Source organism: Ornithorhynchus anatinus, chromosome 4 (assembly GCF_004115215.2).
Source record: "Ornithorhynchus anatinus isolate Pmale09 chromosome 4, mOrnAna1.pri.v4, whole genome shotgun sequence".
Taxonomy (NCBI): Eukaryota; Metazoa; Chordata; class Mammalia; order Monotremata; family Ornithorhynchidae; genus Ornithorhynchus; species Ornithorhynchus anatinus.
Window position 1 is genome coordinate 8,523,493 of NC_041731.1, and position 10,563 is coordinate 8,534,055.

Here is a 10,563-nt window from a genome sequence, read left to right on the forward strand (position 1 = left end):
CATTGATTGATGCTGTCCAGCAGGGCCCCGCCCCCTCCCCGGCCCCGCCCCTCCCCGCCCCCCCCGGTCCGTTGTCCCTTTGAATTTCGCTTTCATTTCTGGTATAGCGGGCGGGGGATCCGTCCCGCAGGATGTGGGGGTCGGAGGTAGAGGTGCGGGCCCTGCCCCTCGACCTCCCGGACGAGCTGCTGCTCCTCTACTTCGAGAGCCGGAGGCGGTCGGGCGGGGGCCCGCTGCGGGGCTGGCGGCGCCGAGGGCCCGGGGCCACGCTCAGCTTCCGGGACCCGGAGGGTCAGTAGGGGCCCGGACCCGCCCCCCGGGGGCCTCGCCACCCCCCGCTGCCCGCCACACCAACAGCTGCACCCCCTCCTCCCATCCTGCCTCCCTGCCGCCTCCCCGACACCCTGCGATGCCCCCTCGACCAACCGCCGCTTGCCCCCAGCTACCAGACCCGGCCTGGCCCCCCGCCGCCTCCCCCGGACCCTCCGGTGCCCGCTGGACCAACTGCTGCATCCCCCTCCTCCCATCCTGCCTCCCTGCCGCCTCCCCGACACCCTGCGATGCCCCCTCGACCAACCGCCGCTTGCCCCCAGCTACCAGACCCGGCCTGGCCCCCCGCCGCCTCCCCCGGACCCTCCGGTGCCCGCTGGACCAACTGCTGCATCCCCCTCCTCCCATCCTGCCTCCCTGCCGCCTCCCCGACACCCTGCGATGCCCCCTCGACCAACCGCCGCTTGCCCCCAGCTACCAGACCCGGCCTGGCCCCCCGCCGCCTCCCCCGGACCCTCCGGTGCCCGCTGGACCAACTGCTGCATCCCCCTCCTCCCATCCTGCCTCCCTGCCGCCTCCCCCACACCCTGCGATGCCCCCTCGACCAACCGCCGCTTGCCCCCAGCTACCAGACCCGGCCTGGCCCCCCGCCGCCTCCCCCGGACCCTCCGGTGCCCGCTGGACCAACTGCTGCATCCCCCTCCTCCCATCCTGCCTCCCTGCCGCCTCCCCCACACCCTGCGATGCCCCTCGACCAACCGCCGCTTGCCCCCAGCTACCAGACCCGGCCTGGCCCCCCGCCGCCTCCCCCGGACCCTCCGGTGCCCGCTGGACCAACTGCTGCATCCCCCTCCTCCCATCCTGCCTCCCTGCCGCCTCCCCCAGACCCTCCGATGCCCTCCGAACCCACCGCCGCTTGCCCCCATCTACCGGACCCGGCCTGGCCCCCCATTGCCTCCCCCAGACCCTCCGATGCCCGCTGGACCGACCGCCGCTTGCCCCCCAGACCAGGCCCGGCCTGGCTCCCCGCTGCCTCCCCCAGACCCACTTCCCTCTGCCAGGCTGGGGAGGGCAGGGGGGAGCCAGGCCGGCTTAGGGGGAGCCGAACTGGAGGTGGGGGCCCAGCCAGGTGTGGGGACAGCAGGAGAGCCAGGCCTGACTTCTCTAGTCGCTAGAAGCGGTGTGGCCTGGTGGATAGAGCCCGGGCCTGGAGGTCGGAAGGACCTGGGTTCTAATGCCGGCTCTGCCACATGCCTGCCGTGTGGCCTCGGGCAAGACACTTTACTGCTCTGGGCCTCAGTTACCTCATCTGGAAAATGGGGATTAAGACCGCGAGCCCCACGGGGGACTGTTTCCGACCTTGTCCGGATCCCAGTGTTTAGAGCGGCAGCGTGGCTCGGTGGAAAGAGTCCGGGCTTGGGAGTCAGAGGTGGTGGGTTCTAATTCCGGCTCCACCACTGATGAGCTGTGTGACTTGGGGCAAGTCACTTCACTTCTCTGTGCCTCGGTTACCTCATCTGTCGAATGGAGATGAAGACTGTGAGCCCCACAGGGGACAACCTGATCGCCTTGTATCCCTCCCAGCGCTTAGAACAGTGCTTGGCACATAGTAAGCGCTTAAAATATGCCAACGTTATTATTATTACCGTGCTTGGCACAGAGTGAGCACTCGACAAGTACCGTTGTTATTATTATTCTCTAAGCCAGCCCCTCCCCTCTTCCAGCTGCAGCCCGCGTGCTCTCCCGGGACGATCACGTTCTGCAGGGCGTCTCCCTGGTCCTCCGCCCCGGTGCCCCCCGAGACCCGCGACGGCTGCTGCTGCAGGGGCTGGAGCCCGGCACCGCGCCCGACCTGCTGGAGCTGTACGTGGAGGCCCTCCTGGGCGGGGGCAGTTCCGACCCCGGGCACGCCGGGCGGGACCGCGAGCCCTGCGTGGTCTTCCCCGGCCCCTGCCCCGACCAGGCCCTGGTGCAGCTGCCCGTCCCGCTGCTGGACACGGGTAAGGGGTGTCTTTGGCGGGGCAGGCGGGAAGGTGGAGGGAGAGGCGTTCGCGGGATGGGAGTGGGGCCTTCCTTCCTCGCCCCCAACTCTCCCCTCTCGTCTCCCCTCCAGAGTTCGACGACCTGGTAGCGCGGGCGAGCCGGCGACCCCTGGCAGGTGCCCCGGTGACGGTGGCGTGGGTGCCCCGGCCCCTGGCGGTGCGGGTGCAGCCGCTGGACGGCGGCACCCTCGACACGGAGCTGTTGGAACTCTATTTCGAGAGCACACGACGCAGCGGGGGTGGCCCCCTGGAGGGCCTGCGGCCGCTGCCCGGGCAGCAGGGCATCGTTGTCTCCTTCCGGCACTGGGATGGTGAGCGGGAGAAGGCGGGAAAGAAGGAGGGGGTTTCGGTCCCATCGCTCACCTCTGTCTCTCCCCGCAGATTAAGACTGGGAGCCCCGTGGGGGACAGGGACTGTGTCTAGCCCGATTAGCTTGTATCTGCTCCAGCGCTTAGAACAATGTCCGGCACAGAGTAAGCACTTAACAAATACCACGATGATGATGATGATGATGATGATTACTACTGATGAGAGGCGCCGCAGCAGCCCATGGTGTGCCTATGAAAACTCTGAGCCCGCAGCCTTCGTTCCCCTCCGCGTCCTCGTCCCCACGGCCCGTGGCCACCCCCTGCAACGGTTTTCCGAGTGTCTAATACAGCGTTCTGCACCCAGTAAGCGCGCAGTAGGTACGACTGACTGACCGACAGCTTCCCCTCCCCACAGTGGCGGAGCGAGTGCTACAGAAGAGTCACCGGCTCCAGGGCTCGGAGCTGGGCGTGACCCCCCACTACGACTTTCTGGAGCCCGATGATAAGGACGGAGCCCCGGAGAGTCAGGAGAGTGGACCGGCGGAACCGGAGAACTCGGACCTCGAGGGGCGGAGGGTGACCCGGGGACAGGAGGCTCCGCGGAGCCCCGCGGTGGCCGGTGGGCCCGCCCCGGGGAGCCCGGCCGCGATGGGCCCCCCGGGACCGGTGGACGCGTTGCCGCTCCCGGGGCCTCCGGTGTCGGTGGGTCCGAAGGGGACACCCGAGAGCCCGGCCGGGGCCCTCTCAGAGCTTCTGACCGAGCCCCAGCCAGAACCCCTGCCCCAGGAAGCGCCGGTGGGGCTGGCCGAAGCGGTGGTCCCCGAGGAGCCCCTGGAGCCGGCGGAGGTCCTGGTGCCCATGGAGCCGGGTGCCCTGCGCTATCTGCAGCTCCATCACCAGGACCTGCTCACCGGCCTCCGGGACGTCGTCCTCTGCCCCCTCGACGCCTCCGACGTCGCTGGCTTCCGGGTGAGCGACTCCCCGCTTGTCCCCTCCCTCTCCCGCCTAGGACCGTCCCTCCCCCACTGCCCCTTCCCCTATGCCCCCGGTTTCCATTCACCCTCGTTCCCCCCGACTCTCCCCTCCCAGCTCAGCGGAGAGGCCCGAGCGTGCCGGGCGGCCGAGGAGTTCCTGCAGAGCCTGCTGGGCAGCGTTGGGTGCCAGACGCTGCCCCTGACCCTTCCGGGCAGCGCCCGGTTCTTGCTGAGCACGGAGGGCCAGACCCTTCTGCGGGATCTGGAGGTTTGTTTTCAGTGCGCCATCGGGACCGAGCGGCTGACCTGGAGCCCCCCGGACGCTGAGGTACTGACCCTCCGGCCCTTTGATTCCCCTCCTCTCTAGGCCTCTGAGTCCCGTGCCCCGTCAGCTCTCGCTCTCCGGCAGCCCGGACCCCGTCCTGCACTCGCTCGGCTCTGGCGCCTTATTGGGCGGGGGCGCGCCCCCTGAACCTCTGTGGGTGAACCCCCAGAACCCCTCCAGGGCCTCCAGACCGCAACCTCACTAGCCACCCCCGCCCCCGACAGATTTCTCTGGATGGGCATGGCTGGGTAGGGGGAGTGGGATGGGAGAGGGCAGGGAGGGCCCAGGCCCCTAAAGGAGTAGCTCAGAGATGGCACGCTGGACAGGGAGACGTGAACCCCGGACCCCCTCCCGCCCCCCGGGGACTCCAAGGGGCTGGCTCGGTGGGCCCGGGTTTGGGGGCGAGGGAGCCGTGGCAGCCGGGCACCCCGTCGCTGAGCCCCGCCTCCGTCCGACTCACAGCTGGAGCCTCTGGAGCCACCCCTCGGACGGACCCCGGACGGCCTGCCCCGGAACGCCGGGGTTGGGGATCCCGACTGCTTGGGTACTGGCTCGGGTGGAGTGGGTTGGCCGCCACCTTCCTCATCCCGATCCCCACCCTTCCCGGTGCCCCAACCCCCAACTTCTCTACGCTTCCCCCACGCCCCGCCCTACACCCCGGGCAACGACCCTTTCCTTCTCCACGTTCCTCTTCCCACCCCTTTCTTCTCCCTCTCGTCCCTCTTCCTCCCTCCCCTCCTGTCGCTTGTCCAGAGGAGATCAAGGCCCTGCTGGCCGTCCTGGAAGGACCGGGGGAGGAGGAGGAGGAGGAGGAGGCCCTTGCCACTCGGCCCCCACGGTGGGCGGCGAAGCCGGAGGTGGAGGAGGAGCGGTGCCGAACAGATCAGCCCCCGGAGCCGTTGGCGCACCCGGGCCGGGGGGCTCCGGGAGAGAAGGAGGAGGATGGGGAAGCGGAAGACGAGGCAGCGGAGCGGGCCCTGGCTGAGGCCAGGCAACAGTCTCTGGCCTCGTTTCGGAGAGAGCAGAACCTGGACGAAGAGGCGGCCCTGCTCCTGGCCCTGCAGCGGTCCCTGGAGCCACAGGAGCGGGAGCAGGAGGACTTGGAGCGGGCGCTGGCCCTCTCCCTTTTGGAGGTGAGGGGCGCGGAGCGGGACCCCGCCCTGGGACGGCTCCTCGTCCACGTTGCCTTCGAACAGGATCTGGGGGAGCTGGAGGCGGCGCTGGAGGAGGCCCTGAAGGCCCACCTGAGCCAGGAGGTCGTGGTGGGCGTGGAGCCGCAGGCTCTGCCCGAGGGGCTCTTCGCCCGCCTGGAGCGGCACTACGGGGTCAGCGTCGCCCTGAGCGGGGACGTGGCCACTCTCCGCGGCTTCGGCCCGCAACCGGCCCGGGCCGCCCGCCGCCTCGCCGCCCACCTGGGGCTCGATCTGCCCCGGGCCTTGGCCCAGGCCCCGAGCCGGGATGCCCCCTCCCCATCTCCGTACCCGAGTTCCGCCGGGCCCTCGGGTGAGTCACCTCCCGGGAGAGAAGATACGGGGGTCGGGACGACGGGGTCGAGGTAGCCCTCGGGTACACGTGGCTTAGCGGATAGAGCACGGTTCTAATCCCGGCCCCGCCGCACGTCTGCTGCTTGGCCCGGGGCAAGTCACTTCGCTCCTCTGGGCCTCAATCCCCTCATCTGGAAAAAGGGGCTTTAAGAGCGCGAGCCCCACGCGGGTCAGGGACCGGTCCGATCGGATCGACTCGAATCCACCCCGGCGTCCAGAACGGCGCCCGGCCCGTAGTAAGCGTTTAAGAAGTAGCGTCACCATTAAAACGGACCCCGGAGAAACTCTCCTGGAGCGGAGTTTGTGGGGTGGTTAAAACCAGGGCCCAGGGGGCTCCCTTTTCTAGTGTGCCTCCTATCTTCTAGCTGGCCTGCTGCTCACGGCGGACGTAGGAGAAGGGGAGGTGAGGCTGGAGCCACTGGAAGAGAGTGGAGAGGAGTTCCAGCAGATAACCCGGGATTTCTATGGTTCACTGGATGACGTCCGCGAGATCCGCGTCGTCAAGGTGAACGCGGGCCCCCTCCTTCTCACCCCACTTCCGATCTCAGTGCCCCCTTCCCCACCCTGCTTTTCCCTCCCCCATTTTCTAGCCGTCCCCTCTCCCGTCGCCCCCGTCCCCCCCCGCACCGCATCCTGCTCCTCGGCCTGCGGGCGCCGTCCCCCCCCCGGGGCCCGGACCGGCTCTCTCAAAGCCGGTCCTGAGAGACGGGGCGGCGCGGGGCTCGTCGGGGGTTGGAGTGGAGCATCCTGCGAGGCATGGCTCGCTCTGGCCTAGCGCTGGCGTGACCCGGGGGCCGGCCGTTCCCCGGGCCTCGGTGTCGGCCCTTCCCGCGGACCGGGGTTGATCCCCGGGCTGGGGGTGGGAGGCCGTGGGGGCCGCAGCCGGGCCCGTCGTTCCGGGGTGGGGTGACTTGCCCGCTCTCCGGACTCCCCAGGTGGAGCGCCTGCTGCACCCCCTGTTGCAACGGCAGTACGAGCTGCAGCGGCAGCGGCTGGAGAGGCTGTGCCCTCGCCGGCCCGTGGAGCGGACGTTGTACCACGGCACCTCGGCCCAGGCCGTGCCCGAGATCTGCCTGCACGGGTTCAGCCGCAACTTCTGTGGGCTCAATGGTGAGGGGGCCTGGGGTCTGGGGGCGGTGGGCGGGTCGAGGAGGGCGGTGGCGGTGGTGGGGAGCCGGGCCGGGGCTCTGACCGCCCCCCTTCCCTCCCCCAGCGGCTCTGTACGGGCAGGGCGTGTACTTCGCGGTGCAGGCGGGACTCTCCGTTCAGGACCGGTATTCGCCCTGCGACGCTCAGGGACACAAGGCCGTATTCGTGGCCCGGGTTCTGACGGGCGAGTACACGGCGGGCAAACCGGGGCTACGGGCACCGCCCCTGCGCCGGGCGACAGGGAACGCCCCCCTCCGCTACGACAGCGTGGTCGACTGCCCTCGTCAACCCTCCATCTTCGTCATCTTCCACGACACCAGGCGGTGCCCCGCCTTCCTCATCACCTGCCAGCGGCGGCCTTCCCCGCCCTCGGGGCCTGGCCGTCCCGAAGCGGACCCCGCTTCTTAGGTGCCTCCCCGGGCCTGCCGCCCTCGGCGGGCCCGAGCCCCCTCTGGGAGCGGGAATGGGAGCAGGGGATTCCGAGGCCGGCTGGGGGATGGGGCCGGCCCGGCCGGGGTCAGTCGGTCAGCCGCGTTAACGGGTGCAGAGCACTGTACTGAGCACTCGGGAGAGTCCGATAGAACGATACACAGACACCTTCCCTGCCCACGACGGGCTTACGGTCTGGAGGGGGGAGACGGATGTGAAGATAAGTAAATTACAGATACGTACGTGAGTGCTGGGGGGCTTGGAGGGCGACTGGATCAAGGGAGCATTGCAGCGGGATGCAGAAGAGGGTGTGAGAAGAGGGAAGGAGGGCTCAATCGGGGAATGATAATAATGATGGTGTTTGTGAAGCGCTGTCTACGTGCCGAGCATTGTTCTAAGCGCTGGGGAGATCCAGCGTCATTCAGGTTGTCCCAGGTGGCGCTCACAGTCTTCATCCCCATTTTACAGCTGAGGTGACTGAGGCCCAGAGACGTGAAGTGACTCGCCGAGGTCGCCAGCCGAGGAGCGGCAGAGCGGAGATTAGGACGCACGACCTCCGACACCCGAGCCCGGGCTCTTTCCACCTAAGCCACGCTGCTCCTGCCGAAGGTTCCTGGGACAGTAGGGCCTGGGCCCGGGGCCCAAGATGGGAGACGGGGCCCTGCCTCCATCTACTCCAGCGCTTAGAACAGTGCCCTGCACATAGTAAGCGCTTAACAAATACCATCGTTATTATCACTCAAATGAGCCCCTAATTGCCCAGTGGGGGCCTGGGCGTTGGAGGGGAAGGTTTGGGGGTTACGCCTAACGTGGAAGGCTGTTTAGACTGTGAACCCGTTGCCGGCAGGGATCCTCTCCCCCTGTTGCCGAATTGGGCATTCCAAGGCGCTTAGTACAGTGCCGCGCACATAGTAAGCGCTCAATAGATACGATCGAGGGAATGAAAGGGGAAGCACCTCCCTGTAGTACTAGAAGATGGCCACAAGGGGGCAGCAGAGACCTGGGATGGGGTTGAATAGGCGCCCATTATTCCGTGCTATTTATTGAGCGCTTAGCGGGTGCAGAGCACTGTGCCAACCGCTTGAACTCCCTCGAGCTCCCCAAGCCTCCTGGTTGCTGAGGGTCCAAGCTTGAGGACGAAGAAGAGTTAGGTGACCGCCTGGGATGGGGTTTAATAGGCGCCCATTATTCCGTGCTATTTATTGAGCGCTTAGCGGGCGCAGAGCACTGTGCCAAGCGCTTGAACTCCCTCGAGCTCCCCAAGCCTCCTGGTTGCTGAGGGTCCAAGCTTGAGGACGAAGAAGGGTTAGGTGACCGCCGCTCCCGGCGTGCATCTCTGCCCAGCCTGCGTTTCTGTCACTTTTAATAAATTCTCCTCTTATCAGGGACTGTGATATTTGCCCACCGCGTGTCAAAGGCCGGGGTTTTCAGGTCGGACACAGTCCCCGGCCTCACCTCGGGTGCGAAGTCTAAGGGGAAGGGAGAACAGGTATTGAATCTCTACAGATGAGGGAAGCGGGACACGGAGGACTTTAAGACGATCGATCCATCGATCGGTTGTACGTATCGAGGGCTCGCTGTTTCAGAGTTGGTAGCACGTTCCCCGCCCACGACGACCTTACGGTCGAGAGGGGGAAACAGACATTAATATAAATTATCGCAGATATGTCTGTTAGCGCTACATATAGGGGGCGGTTAAGTGACCTGCCCACGGTCGGGCGGCAGGCAAGCGGCAGAGCGGATTTAGAACCCAGGCCTCCCGGCTCACGGTCCCCCGCTCACCCTCAGCTCTTTGTACTATCCGTAATTTAGTAACTGTTTCTCCCTCCCCCATTCACCCAGCGACCTCTACGCTGTAAGCTTCTTGTGGGCAGCGAACTCAACTAGCAACTCTGTTAGACTTGCCCAAGCGCTCAGTAGAGTGCTCTGCGTGAAGCAAGGGCTCAGTTAAATACCAACGATCGATGAGGCCACTGCTGCTGCTGCTGAAACCCGTGGCACGAGTCTTCCTAACGTCCCGGCACGACGTGCCGGCGCCGGGCCTGGGTTCCTGCAGGAAACCTCCTCAGCCTCCTTTCCGCTTTGCCGGGCTGGGTCTTGCCTGTCTCCTCTCCTTCTATTCAGTGCCGAATAGAGCACTGTCCCGGTTCCCGAAGGTATCGTCTCAAGTCCACACCGCCGCCTCCCTCCAGTCGATCGATCAATCGTATTTATTGAGCGCTTACTGTGGGCAGACCACTGTCCTAGGCGCCAGGGAGAGTACGACGGCAATATACCAGACACACTCCCTGCCCACGGTGAGCTTTCGGTCTAGAGGGGGAGACAGACGATATAAATAAATTACAGACGTACATAAGGTGCAAGTCGGGGGGGTGATGCAGAAGAGAGTGGGAGAGAAGGAAATGAGGGCTTAGTCAGGGAAGGCCTCTTGGAGGAGATGGGCCTTCAATTCGGCACTGAAGGTAGGGAGAATAATTGTCTGTTGGCTACGAAGAGGGAGGGCTTTCCAGGCCCGAGGCGGGATGTGGGCAAGAGGTCAGCGGCGAGATCAAAGTACAGTGAATTGGTCGGCATTAGAGAAGTAAAAGAGAGCGGGTTAGGTTTTAATAGGCGATCGATGAGGTGAGACTTGGGGGGCAAGTCTCCAGGCCCCAGTACCAAAGACCCCTTTACCCGCTCCATCCCAAGGACACCGGCCAACTCATCATCCATTTATTCATTCGATAGTATTTATTGAGTGCTTACTAGGCGCAGAGCTCTGTACTAAGCGCTTGGAATAGTACAACTGGGCAACAGAAGAGAGACCATCCCTGCCCAGTGACGGGCTCCCAGTCTAAACGGCGGAGACAGACAGCAAAGCCAAACAGAACAAAACCAAAACAAGACAACATCATCCTCAAGATAAATAGAGTCAAGGGGATGTACACCTCATTAAGGAAATAAATAGGGTAATATAGACAAATGAGCACAGCGTGGAGGGGAGGGGAAGGGGGAGCAGAGGGGGAGCAGAGGGAAAGGGGGGGGGGCTCAGTCTGGGAAGGCCTCTTGGAGGAGGTGAGCTCTCCTCTGAAGGGAAGAGAGTTAGTTTGGCGGAGGTGAGGAGGGAGGGCGTTCCAGGACAGGGGGAGGACGTGGGCCGGGGGTCGACGGCGGGACGGGCGCCAACGGGGGACCGTGAGGAGGTGAGCGGCGGCAGGGGTGCGGAGCGTACGGGGTGGGCGGTAGAAAGAGAGAAGGGAGGGGGCAAGGGGATGGAGAGCTTTGACTACCATCTTTTTTTATTTTTTAATGGTATGAGCACTTACTAGGTGCCAAGCCCTCTACCAAATGCTGGGTCGATACAAGGTTGGACACAATCGGCGTCCACATAAGGCTCACAGTCTTAATCCCTGATTTTACAGATGAGGGAAGCGCGGCACAGGGAAGCGCAGCGACTCGGCCGAGGTGGCCCGGCGCACAACCGAAGGAGCCGGAATTAGAACCCGGGTCCCTGGGACTCCCAGGCCCACGCTCCAGCCACTG

The 10,563-nt window shown here is 65.4% G+C and overlaps 1 protein-coding gene across 2 annotated transcripts; it reads left to right on the top strand.

The window, feature by feature from the left end:
* Positions 1 to 85: 85 nt before the first annotated feature.
* PARP10 (poly(ADP-ribose) polymerase family member 10) lies at positions 86 to 7,418 on the top strand. Of its 2 annotated transcripts, XM_029062113.1 has the most exons (10): positions 86 to 291; positions 1,995 to 2,270; positions 2,384 to 2,623; positions 3,036 to 3,589; positions 3,710 to 3,922; positions 4,382 to 4,463; positions 4,673 to 5,422; positions 5,829 to 5,968; positions 6,399 to 6,573; positions 6,677 to 7,418. In XM_029062113.1, exons 1-10 carry the CDS (start codon positions 132 to 134, stop codon positions 7,018 to 7,020), a joined length of 2,934 nt encoding a protein of 977 aa, XP_028917946.1. In that variant the 5' UTR covers positions 86 to 131; the 3' UTR covers positions 7,021 to 7,418. The 2 variants fall into 2 exon arrangements, with proteins under 2 accessions (XP_028917946.1, XP_028917945.1); XM_029062112.1 differs by having other exon boundaries at positions 3,036 to 3,922.
* Positions 7,419 to 10,563: the final 3,145 nt, after the last annotated feature.

Coding starts and splice junctions, on each gene's coding strand:
- PARP10 (XM_029062112.1), top strand. CDS start 132: ATGTGGGGGTCGGAGGTAGAGGTGCGGGCCCTGCCCCTCGACCTCCCG. Junction 2,271..2,383: donor CGTCCCGCTGCTGGACACGG/GTAAGGGGTGTC, acceptor TCTCCCCTCCAG/AGTTCGACGACCTGGTAGCG. Junction 4,464..4,672: donor TGGGGATCCCGACTGCTTGG/GTACTGGCTCGG, acceptor TCGCTTGTCCAG/AGGAGATCAAGGCCCTGCTG.